General features: G+C 38.5%; 2 protein-coding genes across 3 annotated transcripts in view; one reads left to right on the forward strand and one right to left on the reverse strand.

Annotated features, from left to right (window-relative positions):
- Window positions 1–7,686, reverse strand: part of LOC126486014 (beta-glucuronidase-like) — a 357,520-nt gene extending 349,834 nt beyond the window's left edge. The window contains exon 1 of the mRNA XM_050108918.1: window positions 7,609–7,686. Within this exon, the coding sequence (XP_049964875.1) occupies window positions 7,609–7,632 (24 nt within the window). The 5' untranslated portion in view covers window positions 7,633–7,686. The remainder of the gene's footprint in view (window positions 1–7,608) is intronic.
- A 95-nt stretch (window positions 7,687–7,781) lies between these two features.
- Window positions 7,782–15,500, forward strand: part of LOC126486030 (MLX-interacting protein) — a 452,104-nt gene continuing 444,385 nt past the window's right edge. For both annotated transcript variants that reach the window (XM_050108920.1, XM_050108919.1), the window contains exon 1: window positions 7,782–8,260. In XM_050108920.1, the coding sequence (XP_049964877.1) occupies window positions 7,938–8,260 (323 nt within the window). In that variant the 5' untranslated portion in view covers window positions 7,782–7,937. The remainder of the gene's footprint in view (window positions 8,261–15,500) is intronic.

Here is a 15,500-nt window from a genome sequence, read left to right on the forward strand (position 1 = left end):
TTCGTCGTTGAGTACACCATCGCGGGCCCTCCTGTCTGTGATGCAGCGTCAAGGGTAACCGCAGCCATGGTCTCCAAGCTAACAGTCCATGCTGCTGCAAACGTCGTCGAACTATTCGTGCAGATGGTTATTGTCTTGCAAACGTACCCATCTGTTGACTCAGGGATCGAGACGTGGCTGCACGATCCGTTACAGCCACGCGGATAAGATGCCTGTCATCTCGACTGCTAGTGATACGAGGCCGTTGGGATTGAGCACGGCGTTCCGTATTACCCTCCTGAACCCACCGAATCCATATTCTGCTAACAGTCATTGTATCTCGACCAACTCGGGCAGCAGTGTCGCGATACAATAAACCGCAATCGCGATAGGCTACAATCCGACCTTTATCAAAGTCGGAAACGTGATAGTACGCATTTCTCCTCCTTACACGAGGCAACAACGGTCAACTGTTGTTTGTGTATGAGAAATCGGTTGGAAACTTTCCTCATGTCAGCACGTTGTAGATGTCGCCACCGGCGCCAAACTTGTGTGAATGCTCTTAAAAGCTAATCATTTGCATATCACAGCATCTTCTTCCTGTCGGATAAATTTCGCGTCTGTAGCACGTCATCTTCGTGGTGCAGCAATTTTAATGGCCAGTAGTGTAGTAACACGCCTACCAACTTTCGTTTACGTAATACACTTTCTTCTTGTATCTGATTCGTTTTAAGCATATTACGCAGACCATCCCACGAGACAGATAATTATCCCCTATCCGCATTTTTAGTTCAGTACTGGCAAATACTCGTATTTCGTACAAACGTCTCCCAGCACGGCAGCTGTTACGTCCACCACACTTACAGCTACGATCCACAAGCCACCTTACGGCTTATGGCGGAGAGTACCTCAGCTCTGGCACCCCATCCGTTTCTCCCCTTTCGTTTTCAATACTACTGTTTGAAATGAACGACAGTCGGCGAATCGTATGAATCATAATTTCTCCGGCTTTGTCGTCTTGGTTATTTTGTGGGATTTCTATGTGAGAAAATAATGGGTGTTTCACTTTTTGGAACGTATGCTCTCAGATTTTTAGCAGAAAACTTCTCCATGGTCTCCATCGTCTCTCTTGTAACCTTTCATTGGAGTTTGATGGGCACCTCCGAAACATTCTCGTGCCCGCTAAATGAACCCAATGAACCCATCCCGTCTGTTAATGCTATCTAGTAAGTGTCCCAGATATACTAGCATACTTTTTAGAGGATTTTTTTATCCTGTTCCCATAGCCGTGCTTTTCACTGTCTTTTGTGAACAGAGAAATGTTGGTACGTAATGACAAAGGACATTAATAAATATGCGCTCTTAAGACAAAAAAAAGGTATGCACCATGAAGGCATTAACCGAATGGGACGGAAGTCGCTAGATGTGTTGTACATGTACAAACAAAAAGATGATTACAATTTCAGGAAAAGTGGATGATTAATTCAATAGAAAGAGCTTCAGAATAGGAGCAAGTCAAAAACGCGTTGGTTCACCTCTGGTCCTCTCGCAGGCAATTATTCAGCTTATCATTGATTGATAGAGCTACTGGATGTCCTTCTGAGAGATATCGTGCCAAATTCTGCCCAATTGGCGCGTTAGATCGTATAATTCCGGATATGATTGGAGAGCTCTGCCCATAAGTCTTCAAATGTTCTCTACTAGGGAGAGATCTGGTGACTTTGCCGGGCAAGGTAGGGTTTGGCAAGAACGAAGACAAGCAGTAAAAACTCTTGCGTCTTAAATGTGAACCCGGATGGCTTTTTATGAAGGGCAACAAAACGGGGCGTAGAATATTGTCGACTTACCGCAGTATTGTCAGGTGTCGCGGCTGACTGCCGAAGGGGTCCTGCTATGAAAATAATTGCCACACCACATCATCACTCCTGGTTGTCGGGTCGTATGGCGAGCAACAGTCAGACTGGTATCCCACCGCTGTCCACGGTGTCTCCAGACACGTCTTCTCTCGTCATCGGGGCTCAGTTCGAAGCATGACTCATCACTCTAGACAATTCTAGTCCAGTCAGAGCTCATGGGTACGTCGACGATATTCTACGACCCATTTTGTTGTCATTCACGACAATCCATCCTGGACCTACATTTCAGCAAGATAATCCCAGCCCACTCACCACGAGAGTTTCTACTGCTTGCCTTCGCGCTTGCCAAATCCTACCTCCGCCAGCAAGGTCACCGGATCTTTCCCCAACAGGGAACGTTTGGACCAGGGCCGTCCAACCAGCTCGGGATTTTGATCACCTAACGCGCCAATTCGACAGAATTTGGCACGATATTCCTAAGGAGGACATCCAACAACTTTGTCAAACAATGCCAAGGCTAATAACTGCTTACACAACGCCAGAGGTGGATCAACGCACTATTTATTTGCTCCATGTGTCAAGTTCTTTCTCTTGAATAAAACCATCCAATTTTTCTTTGTGAAGTAGTTGTTAAAACGCCCGGTTTTTTTGAAGAGGTCTTCCCAAGATATTCTACATCTACATCCATACTCTGCAAGTCAACTGACGGTGTGTGGCGGGAGAGTACCTTGAGTACCTCTATCAGTTCTCCCTTCTATTCCAGTCCTGTATTGTTCGTGGAAAGAAAGATTGTCGGTATGCCTCTGTGTAGGCTCTAATCTCTCTGATTTTATCCTCATGGTCTCTTCACGAGATATACGTAGAAGGGAGCAATATACTGCTTGACTCCTCGGTGAAGGTATGTTCTCGAAACTTCAACAAAAGCCCGTACCGAGCTACTGAACGTCTCTTGCAGAGTCTTCCACTGGAGTTTATCTATCATCTCCGTAACGCTTTCGCGATTACTAAATGATCCTGTAACGAAGCGCGCTGCTCTCCGTTGGATCTTCTCTATCTCTTCGATCAACCCTATCTGGTATGGATCCCACACTGGTGAGCAATATTCAAGCAGTGGGCGAACAAGCGTACTGTTACCTACTTCCTTTGTTTTCGGATTGCATTTCCTTAGGATTCTTCCAATGAATCTCAGTCTGGCATCTGCTTTACCGACGATTAATTTTATATGGTCATTCCATTTTAAATCACTCCTAATGCCTACTCCGAGATAATTTATGGAATTAACTGCTTCCAGTTGCTGACCTGCTATATTGTAGCTAAATGATAAGGGATCTTTCTTTCTATGTATTCGCAGCACATTACACTTGTCTACATTGAGATTCAATTGCCATTCCCTGCACCTCGTTGCAGATCCTCCTGCATTTCAATACAATTTTCCATTGTTACAACCTCACGATATACTACAGCATCATCCGCAAAACGCCTCAGTGAACTTCGATGTTATCCACAAGGTCATTTATATATATATTGCGAATAGCAACAGTCCTATGATACTCCCCTTACTTCGGAAGACTTCTCTCCATTGAGAATGATATGCTGCGTTCTGTTATCTAGGAACTCTTCAATCCAATCACACAATTGGTCTGATAGTCCATATGCTCTTATTTTGTTCATTAAACGACTGTGAGGAACTGTATCGAACGCCTTGCGGAAGTCAAGAAACACGCCATTTACCTGGGAACCCGTGTCTATGGCCCTCTGAGTCTCGTGGACAAATAGCGCGAGCTGGGTTTCACACGATCGTCTTTTTCGAAACCCATACTGATTCCTACAGAGTAGATTTCTAACTGTTTCTGGGGATAACACAAAATATTATTATAATACGCTTCTGTATTTTGAAATACCTGCCGTGTCACTTGGATTTCCCCGGAAAAGGAATCCATAACACATTCTTGAATAGAATTATGGAGAATAACCTAGTTCTCCTCATTTTGAAATCGTCTATGGCAGTAGTCATGCATACTGGAAACATAGCTGAACCAAGACCCTCTATTAATTCTAGTCAGTGGGTTTTCTAGTTGAGGTACGCATATCTATGCACTGATAAGTTTCATGTTGCATGCCTTACCAACATCATCAGAATACGCCAATGTTTACCAGTATTTCTCGTTACTGAAAAATAGAGAAAAGAACCTCTACAAAGACTTTGCGGGGCTAACTTTACTACAGAAAAGGGTCAGATACATGGGTGCATCTGTATTCAGCAACCTACTAGAGCACAGTAATTGTCGTGTAGGTAATATGCAGGGGTTAAAGGCAGAATTAAAGCACTTTCCGTTGGAAAATTCGTTCGATGCGTATCGTCACATAAACTGTTAAATTTAACGGTTCAGTTTTTCTATGATGATAAATAGCATTGTAACTGTATTGCACTTAAATTAAATTAAATGTACTTCCTTCACTTCTTTCCACTCTTCTCGCGTTTCATGGACTGCGACTACTGGTAATGTAATGTAAATATAAAATAAATATTCCTTGTCAGATCAACCTGATACCGGTTCTATACTCTCCAGTAATATTTCAGCATGGCCCATACAGTTGTTTTCTAAGTAATCTGCAGCATCCAGTATCTTATGATAGAAACAGTCTGCTTTTTTCTTCTTCTTCTTCTTTCTTTCCTTGGGATGGCTGTGAGTCCATAAAATTGTAGCAGATTGTTCCGTATCTCCACTCTTTGTTAGTCACAAGTACTTGTAAAACAGTACTGGAGTGTGCAACAATACATTTCTGTAGATCTCAATGTTGAAACAAAGCTACCAATTATTGCGCCAGGCCGATATTTGGGCATTAGGCCGGTATTACACTATCAAATTTCTTTGTCAAAGATTTGATCAAAGATGTGATCCAATATTCCGACCAATATATTTGACAAAGATCTTTGACGTAGCGCTAGAAGGGGTGTTACACTGTCATCAAATTTTTCGTCAAAAGTTCAAGATGGCTGACAACAACTTGTTATTAACTGCAGCAGTTGTACGTACCCCAATTGCATTGTGTGCACTTGCGGAAAAGAAGTGGGGGAAAAATGGAACCATACATACGAGGTTGACAGTCTTAAAAGTCCGGAGATTACAACTTGATAATAAATTCAGTTGGGAGGAGCACACCACAGAACTGCAGAAAGGCCTTAACAAAACTGTATTTGCAATTCGAGTGTTAGCAGACATAGATAACATAAAAATGAAAAAGCTTGCATACTTTGCCTACTTTCATTCCATAATGTCATATGGGATAATATTTTGGGGTAAATCTTGAAGTCAAACAAAAGTTTTCAGAGTCCAAAAGCGTGTAATACGTATTATTTGTGGAGTAAATTCACTGACGTCCTGCAGAAACCTCTTCAAACAACTGGGTATACTAACTACTGCCTCTCAGTATCTTTACTTCTTAATGAAATTTGTCGTAAATAATATATCTCTTTTTCCAACAAACAACTCAGTTCATACATACAATACCAGGAACAAAAATGATCTGCACAAGGACTTAAAAGCACTTACTTAAGTTCAAAAAGGGGTCCACTACTCACGAACACTCATCTTCAATTATTTGCCAGGAAACATAAAAAAATTAGTTAGAAATAAAGATCAGTTTAAAAGGAGCCTGAAAGACTTACTACTGGCCAACTCCTTCTACTCCATTGGCGAATTTTTTAATAGAAACAAATGATGTATTGTATTTATTCATATTATTAGTATTGTTATTTCATCTTTAAAAAAATCGACATGTTCCACATCCACGAGGATCTCCTCAGCACAGATCTATGGAACGAAAAACTAATCTAATCTGGGTGAAGCCGTGGGTTTTACAACGACACGACAAAAGCATTCAACAAAACTTGTTACGTGAGCTTACAGTGGAAGACGTCAAGTCGCACATCAATTACTTAAGAATGGATGAGCATACATTTCTGTATGTGCTCAATGAAGTGTATCCTCATATCACAAAGCACAATATTCACTTAAGAACTGCTACATCTTCAGAAGACAGGCTCACTGTAACACTCCGATTCCTTGCTAGAGGAGAGGGTTATGTTATGTTAGGTTCGGTTAGGTCAGGTCTCCAATCTTCTTAATCTATTTTTGTATTCATGGTGCCCCACGTTGTAAAGCGCCTCATCAGCTTCAGACATCTCAATTAATTTTGTAGTTGTCAGCACACACCAATTGCATTTACCGGCAATGGTTATAAAAACAATACAGACGACAGAACGCTGCAGCAATGCTAGCGCTCCATGTGGTAACATGTCACATTGCAGTGAACAGAAGACAAGCGGTTTCTTTGATCAAATATACAGAGAGGCCCTAGATTTGATCAAATATTGGACGACATTTGACAAAGTCCCTATTACACTATCAAATATCTTTGACAAAGATATTGGACAAAGAAATTTGATAGTGTAATACCGGCCTTTCCTAGGCGTGGATGCAAGGGAGGCTCATTCATCCTCCCTAAAGAATACTTATCAAAACCATTTATATTTTTACTTGAATCGTTTTCCAGACTTTTTAGCCAAGAAGAATAATGTAGCATAAAAACTGTGGTTCTCGAAAATGGTAAAGCATTCTACTTTTTAGTTAACTTTCTAGGAGTAAGCCCACGTGGATGGGCTTTCAGCTTGAGCAGCTGAAAAAATATTCGTGCAACTAAAGGCGCTCATTCACGGACTGACTATGTTTGCTTCCAACAAAAAATCCTACATGGTTTGGAGTTCGAGGAAATTGAGTAAGGCAAGACGAAGGGAAAGAACTTCCACCAAGAAAAAAAAAAAAAAAAATTGGCTGTTGCCAAATATAGGCAGAGACTACTGAAACGGGTAGCATTCCCCTATTTACACGCTTGCCTAGTAATAGTCTGCAGGCCTGTGCTCACAAATTTAATGCTGAGTGAAATATTTATTATGGAGCGTACCCATTTTGATTTTATGGTGTGTAAATTATGACTTCTCATAGTTTTTAAAGTTTCTTAAATCGTTTCATAACGTAAACATTTATCAAATTTTCAAACGATGGATCCCTTTGGATTTCATTTTCTTTGAAGTTATGTTAGGGTGATGAACTGGTATAAACACACTATTAATTTATTATTAGTTTTGTTATATTTGTGTGTTGTTGCTACCAGTATTAAAATCCTAGGCATGTGAGGCGTGTCAAATTTCTGGCAAAGGGGGAGGGGGGGGTCATTGTAAGCACCATTGTCTACAGTGAAAGTAACCTACATTATGAACAACGGTCTATGGAGGGAGCGTAGGCGTCACTCTAATGCCCCTCGTGCCGACAGACATGCCGAAGTTAAAATATATTTTGTAAAACACCCAAATCCCAAAGAAACTGTCACCTTCCTCAGAATCGAACTCTGGACCTACGCCAGACAAGCTTGCGGCATGCTTTACAATAGATATTTGCAGACAGATTGGTAAGAACGTGATTATGTTAACGATGTAAAGAAAACTTCGCATGAAATAACAAGCGAAAAGCAAGTTGGTATTTAAAAACAGACTAAAAGTGGTATTTTGTTGTGATAAATCAACTACTTTTACTAATGTTAAATGCTAAATATGATAGGAACATCAAGACGCTGCAAGCTTAACAATGTACGCATGTTAGTAAAACACAGACATTGTGTGTAAGCCCGGTAATTGTAGCCCCGAGCATATGACAAATTTATTAATTAAAGACGTATTTTGCTATGCCCGTTTCGAATACATCGTGGCTCATACCTTTAATACTTCATACTTCCGCATCTTTTCGCGTGATGTCACATCACTCCGAGCAATCTACTAGTTACTCCAACTGCCTATTGTCACCGCTACTGCAGCGCCATCTGTAATGCGGAGCACAAACTAAATGGAACACTAGTGCTCTCAGGAGGCGACTCCGTAACTAAGTTTGGCTCATGAGAAGTGCGTTTGTGTTAACGTGAATATACGCGTTGTACATCTGTTTGTGATATGGAGACAGTTCGGAGGATGGCTAGTGCCCGACGCAAGTGGAAAAGTAGTGACATTCATATTTGAGTTTCATTGACATACTTTTTAAATCAGTACAAATGCAGTGTAGTGGTTTAGCGTATCGAAAAGTGTACAGCATGACGCAGGGAGCTGATTCCTTTGGTGAGAGGAAGAAGAAGCCCGAGAAAGAGGCAATACACTCGGGACATTTTATGGTATCAGATTTTGAGGCTGAAGCACAAGATGACGAATTCAATGTGGCAGTCGCGTTGCCTGAGGAAGAAAACAAAACGGTTGCTGTTGCCATTAGCATTTCGAATACTGAGACATTCATCAGTGCAAATCGCCAAGAAAAAACGCAACAAGTTTCCATCGAGACATCGTTAGCAAAGCTGTTTCAATGCATGTCCCTAGCGTATAGGTGAGTATTTAAGTCATTTCTCCTTAGAATTATGCACAGAAGTTCTGCTAGTCATTTTGTTGTGTGTCTTGAATGCTATAATTTGAAGCAACTTTCCTGTACAGCTTGGTAGTTGCTTCCTGGTGTTTGCTTCACATGTTCTAAACGCTAGTCGCAGCTGACAAACACAACAAATAGTGACGAATTTACCTTATCTGTGCAGCATCTCAGTAATTTGATGTTCATGAAATGAGACTGTAAACAATAAAGATGTTTGTTTTCTTCCAAAATTGTCGTTCTTAATAATCAAAACACTGTTTAAAACGCTGATATGAAGGTTTTAACCCTTACATCTCTCTGAGATAATCACGTTTGTATTGTACACGAATTGTGAGATTTTGAAAAAATACGATTTACTTCAAATACGGGACAAATTGTTGCCCTGTAACCTGTGTTGATTCTTTGTGATAGTGACACAAAAGTTACAAGCATTTTTTAACCCAATCAGTTAAAACAACAGTAAAAAGTTATCTGATCGTATAACACTAATAAATAAAATAAACAAAACTGTGTTTCATTTTCAGAGCTACATTTAAAAAAGTAAAACCGCAAATCCTTTGTTTTCCAAGTTGTTTGTTTACATGCATACACAGTGTCTGAAAGAGCATTAATATTGCATTCCTGTAGAAAATGACACTATAGATTTCTTTCAACATCATTCCATCTACATGTAGTGCATTACATAAAGTGTGTTTCGTTTTTATGTGAAAGAGAGATGCATCAAAATCCAACAGAGTCACAGCATATGAACATGCATATCGTTCCGAGACATTAACCATAGCTTCATTTTTTAAATTATAAACAGGCACTTAGCATTTGCATGTATTTGTATAGAATCACCATAGTACTAAAATAATTGTTTATTAACTTTATTAACATATGCTTCTCCTTGTCAGTAATGCTGTCCATCATTGCATATCTGTACATAAGACCTCAGAGATCCGATATGCTTGAAGTAACTAGGAAACTTGTTCTTCATAAAATTCATGAAAGAATCAGACCTTATGCCCAGCAACACTACCTGAACTTACTCTCCGGCTGAATGAGTAATCAGTATTGCTCTGTTAGTTCCCATTATAATTGATATTATGTATACACCACCGCAAATTTTAGAGAGATCCAACCAAAAAAGAGGTTTAGGTTTTAAGGATGTTGACTTTGCTTCTATTATTTTATAGGCTGTAGCATCTTAGCAGGATTCCTTGTGTAATCTGCTATTTTCTGTTACATTTTTAATAATAAGAATTCTCCTATGCTGTTGATTATATAATTTTAAAACTTGAGGAGCAATATGGCTTGTATGGTGCATGAACACTTATTTTGAAATATTTATGTAATGTCAAATAGTCCTTGGAGCCTCTCCAGCTCTTAATTATAAATTAGTAATACTCCCACTGTTGTTCCTTTATAAATTTTTAAAATTATTTTTGTGGCATTTGGCTGAAGGCCATACAGCCATCTCCCAGTGTTTTGAGTTTTATAGGTTAACATCGCATTTATCAAAGAATTTCATAATTACTTTTAAAACTACTATATCATTTGATGAAGTAAAGTTGATATAGTAGTTGACAGTGGTTGAAGACATAGGATTAGTTGTATGAAATCGATTTGCTGGTTTGCATACTGTTTATGTTCAAAAAATATGTGATTGATATCCTCTACTCTTATTCCATCGTATTCACAGAAAGGATTAGGCCTATATCGAATTTGTGTCCAGTGGAGATGGCTAGGAAATGATTCAAGATTAAATTCTTGCGTATTATGGATGTTATGATTTTTTTATTTGCCTTAGTTATGTGGAAGCAGGGAATATGGGAATGATGGGAGTGACGTTTGGCTGTATTTGACCATAATATTTTCTCTTTGGTGTACATTGATAATGGGTATTTTTCTTCCCATTCACACGTTATCCTTCTGTGTAGTGTAGTTTTCAGATGTGATAATGGAATTTTATTTTAAAAGTGCCATACAGCAGACAGGAGTATTCAAGTTCTTAAATAAATGTAAATGACAACAGTTGACAACAGAGAAAAAAAACTCCATGTTTATTTTAAAATTTTGTAGGGTAGGCTAGTATCAATGTGAATTTACTGCTACTTCCATGAAAAAGAACACACAGACGTAGTCAAAACTGCTCCTTGTGTCGGATAGACTTATTCATTGAACAGTGATACATCTATACTACTAACAGACTATACCAAAATGTGATCCATTTACATTTATGGACGTGGTACATAACTATTATTGTATCTGATAATTTTCAACTATTATTATTATTATTATTATTATTATTCTGTATTTAGCTTTCTGATTTAGAGGCTTCACTACTGCTGTAATATGGTTGTGATATTGATGTAACTGGCAGCTGCCTATCAGATATGAACAAATTTCATAGAAATATGTCTTTCTATAGTAGTGAAGGAGACGACTTTTGTCAGCTTTTGTACTTTCTGCTGTATTCATTAACATAAAAGTTGATGGATTCACTCATTTTCTTGAAGCTAATCCTTATGAAGTTCTCATATTTTCTGCCAGATTTAATGTCGCCCATGGATTTTTGTCGTGCTTGTGCATGCTGCATTTTTCTTTCCAACAACACTTCGATCATCATGGTACGCTGGTATGAAAGACGTAGGCTTAATTGTTTTGGTAGGCTACTTGCCTCTCCTGCTCTTCTCAAAACCCAATTCCCAAGTAAATCGCAAATATATAACAGAAGCTGGAATTATCACAATTAAAGTGACTTGTTGACAATATTGCCAGATAGGACTAAATGTTGAGTGCAGGCTTAGAGTTAATGCAATTGAAATACTGACACTCTAGGTGAACTGAACCTACTGATACCAGATTACCAGATCTTGGTTTCGTCCCACAGTGTGACAACATGAAGTGTGATATACATGCTCAAACAAATAAAAAAAAGAACAGAATATTGACAATATTTATTTTGCCTCTTTATTAGTATTTGAATTATGGTTGTGGTTACAGACTGATCTGTACATAGCCTAAAGTTTTGGTAAGCACAGAAGATGACAGAATAGTGGAAGAAGCCAACAAATGTGAATACAAAATCTTACAGTGGTGAGACACCTTAGTGAGTGACAGTTTGGCTGTAAGTTGGCAAAGTGGTATCAAACACTTTAGTTAATCTGCCAATCCTACCTGTCACCATTGTATGATATCTGCAGTATTATATCATGAGCTCAGATGATTGCTATATTTTAGATAACCTCACTCGCATTTTGAAGAAATAAAGCAGGGCTGTTTCACTCCTAGAATAGTTAATTTTACAGATACCTGCCCCCCCCCCCCCCCCCCCCCCCACACACACACAAACAAACTTATGCCCCAATTTACACTGCCAATCAGTTTGTTATCACAACTGAAACTTCGTATTCACATTCGTCGGCTCTGCCAACATTTAACCTTACTATAAGCCTCCACCGCGACCTATACCTTTTTCTGTGCTTCAGATTAGAGTATCACCATAACCAACATTTCAAAAAATGTTACATATGCAAAAAAAATATATAAGATGAGTGCTGTGTAATATATCGCTTGTGAACATTTTCAGTTTCATAATGTGACCTATGTAAATACTGAGCATAAACTGTTGATTTTGATAATCATTGGCCACAGAAGCCTAGGAAGTATCTCACACTCTTTAATGAGCATAATATCATTCTTTTGTGAATAACAGCACTATGAAAGAATAGATGCTACTGACCACATAAAGTAGCTGTTGAGTGACAGACACACACATTGAAAAAGACTGCTAGATACTTCTCAGCTGCTGGACTAAGCCCTTCTTCAGATGTAGTAGACACCATAATTTTCACACAATCTCTCTCTCTCTCTCTCTCTCTCTCTCTCTCTCTACACACACACACACACACACACACACACACACACAGTACATGTGCCCAGAACTCGGTCATTGTTGATGCCTGCTACTAAGGCCCAACTGCAGTCACAGTGTGTAAATAAGTAGTTGTGTGAAAGTGAATGAATGGTTAATCTTTTCTTTGTCCAATTCTGTCTGACGAGTGACGATTTATTCCCACATAAGTTAGTATGTAATGTATTGAATTCTGAATTATCAGACAATTTGTTGGTACACAACAGACGTTATGGGTTTAGAAATTAATTTTTTGAGTTAAAATTTATCAGTGCTTATGGGCTTTGTGTATCCACCTAATATGACAATTTAATTGTAGCTTTAGTTTGAGGTAGGGCTTGTCGATAGTTAGTGTACCAGTATAGTACATTTAAACACATATATATTATGTGAAAAACGAAGAATGCAATTTTTTTTTTTTTTTTTTTTTTTTTTTTTTTTTTTTTTTTTTTTTTCAGAAAAGAATTGAAAGATTAATATACTTTGATTACCAGGGATGTAACCTATCCCGTTTTCTGAAAAATGTTCACAGCTGTAGAAGTGTGATTTTAATTGTCTGCCATAATGGCATGAAGTATAGAGTTTTATGTAAGTCCTGAAACAAACTAGAAGTAATTTCTGTAGTATTTTGTAATTATTTGTGGTTGTAACTTGTGATTAATGAAATTTGCCATTAAATACTAGAGTTATTTGTATTTTATCTATATTGTTTATGATATTGCACATATATCTGCCGTAATACTAGATTACATACATAGGGTTTCGTATAATATCAGTTTATATCCTTTCAACTGGTAAGGCACTTGGAGCAGACGTTGCCATTAATATGTTTCAGTCTGCGCCCATCAAAAGTATAAAAAAATATGTTATTGTAATGTGGAACTCACTTGTCAACTGTTAACATGAAAGTTAAAACTCTATCCATTGGAGAGGGGGCAGATACCTGGGGAAAGGGGCATTTACCCATTTGGAAAACAACAGAACACATCATTAATTTCCAAGGTATAGTTTATCATCACACCCTTTATCTTGCCTCTTGTCAGAGAGACGGAGGGGGTGGGGGATATTATGTCTCCATGTGTAACTGTCAGACAACAAGTGCTCAGGTGCTCTAGAGTTTGTATATATGAAAAATTACATGTGGTTGAGATACTTCATCATATTCCTTAATAAATGACTGGGTTGGAGAAAGACAGTTTCATACCATCTCCTTAAGGGCTTATTCTAGTCAAGCATTTCAGTGTCTAGATAAGCCTGATGTTAATTTTGGGTTTAACTGTTGACACATTGTGAACAGCTGCGTATTTGCTTCACGTGGTGCCTCTGAAATCAGATTATACAGTAATGGAGCTTGTTAAAAAAAATTATTATGCTGCTGTAACAGTCATTGAAAGCACAAGAAGATTCAGAACTTTCTCTATTTCTTTTTGAGAAAAGTCTAACACTATGGTTTGTCATTGATTTTGATATCTTCAGAGTTAGCTCAGCTGATCTATTTGGAAACTTTTTCTCAGGTGTAGTAAATTCTCAATATTCTTTAGTGTACCACTGTTTTGGTTGAAGTATACTATTTCCAGCACATGTCTATTATTATGTTGTTAATGATCAATACAAGAGTAGTGAAATGACGAATTCGGGCTGTCGGTAGCATCACTCCTTGTGGAAAGTGTGAAGTACTTATGCTAAGGACCTACCACCATCACAATCTTAGTTCCTTATTTTAGTCCCTTTTCCTGTAAAGCAGTGTAGCAAAAGTTTTTAATTTAAACACTACCATTGAATCATTGTCTCATGAGCAAGACAAACTCTTTTTACCAACTAAGCTCATCTAATAACTCTTTCGCTATCACAATACCAACCAGTGGTTTGTAGTTAAGTTTTATAATGTAGACTAATACAGTGTCTCGTGATCTGCAGGAATCATGATGGGCAGAGAAATCTTAGTAATCATTATTTTGCTAGCCAATGGAGAAGAGGAAGGGTTATAAAATTCCTGAGCAATGGACCTTGCTCTAATCACCACCACCGTCATTGTCATCATCCATTTGACATAAACTGCTGGATAAAGGCTTATCTAGGCTTTTCCAAGTGCCACACTCATCAGCTACAGGCATCAATTTCACTCCTGTGTTTTTTATTCCACCCACTCACCTTCCATTGGATCCTTACATGGGCTTTTCTTATCGTCTAGAATCCAACAGACAGCTTCCTTTGTCCAATTACCATCTTTTTATCTTGCTACATGTCCCCACCACCATTTAATTCTCATTTTGGTCATAATTAAAGCTTTTATTGAAAGCTAATTCAGATATATTCATTTAATGCATATGCCTTCCTTATTTTCCTGGTTTAAGGAACTCAAAAACTTGCTATGAAATTACTGGGAACGGTTTTGGTGGTATGAAATCTTGTGTGATTGATCTTTATTTTTGAATTTCTCACAGTGCTGGTGACGTGTAATAGAAACTGTAGCCTTGCCAGAGGATGGATCAGTACTTTGTTTCTCAAGTACAGGGGCTGTCTCTGCAAATTTGGTAGAACCCAAATCAAAAGTTTTCTCAAAACCTATAATTTGTAGATGATATGATTATTCACATTCATTAATCTGTTCTGCAGTTTCATTCATGACTTGTGAAGGGCGCACTGTGATTAGCCAGTTAGGCTTGTAGTTGTTTTCTTTCATTATCTCCTTTCTTATGAGCATTCTGGCTTCCCACACATGGGGTCACATGTTCTATTTCCGACGGGATCAGGGAGATTTCCTGCCTCTAGATGACTGGGTGTTGTTGTGTCGTCTGCATCATCATCATTCATCCCCATTACGGTCGGAGGAAGGCAGTGGCAAACCACCTCCACTAGGACCTTCCCTAGTACGGCGGTGCTGGTCTCCCGCTCGTCCCCTACACTCCTCGGAGTATAGGACCTCATCATCATCTTCTTCTTCTTTCTAGTTTTGAGGTATTGTTTTCCTCCACATACTTTGTGAACAGAATTTTGCAAGTTTCTTTTGTATTAGTATGCCTTCAGCTGAATCATCATTATATCAAAGCACTTTTCTGTCTTCATATTCTGAGTTACTTTATACACCACATCTGGCATTATTTCCAGAACGTTGTTATTTTCTGTACTGACTGTCTGCACTTGTGATCCACCTCTGGAATTATACAGACCCTTAAAGAAATACTCAATGGCTGTCCAGTTTTTCTGCATTGCTAATTATCATGACATCTAACACTTGAAGGTATGTGGTATCTACTCAATGTAACTTTCTGTTTTTTCCATACTCTTATTGTTTTGAATCAT

This window comes from Schistocerca serialis, chromosome 1, assembly GCF_023864345.2.
Source record: "Schistocerca serialis cubense isolate TAMUIC-IGC-003099 chromosome 1, iqSchSeri2.2, whole genome shotgun sequence".
Classification (NCBI taxonomy): domain Eukaryota; kingdom Metazoa; phylum Arthropoda; class Insecta; order Orthoptera; family Acrididae; genus Schistocerca; species Schistocerca serialis.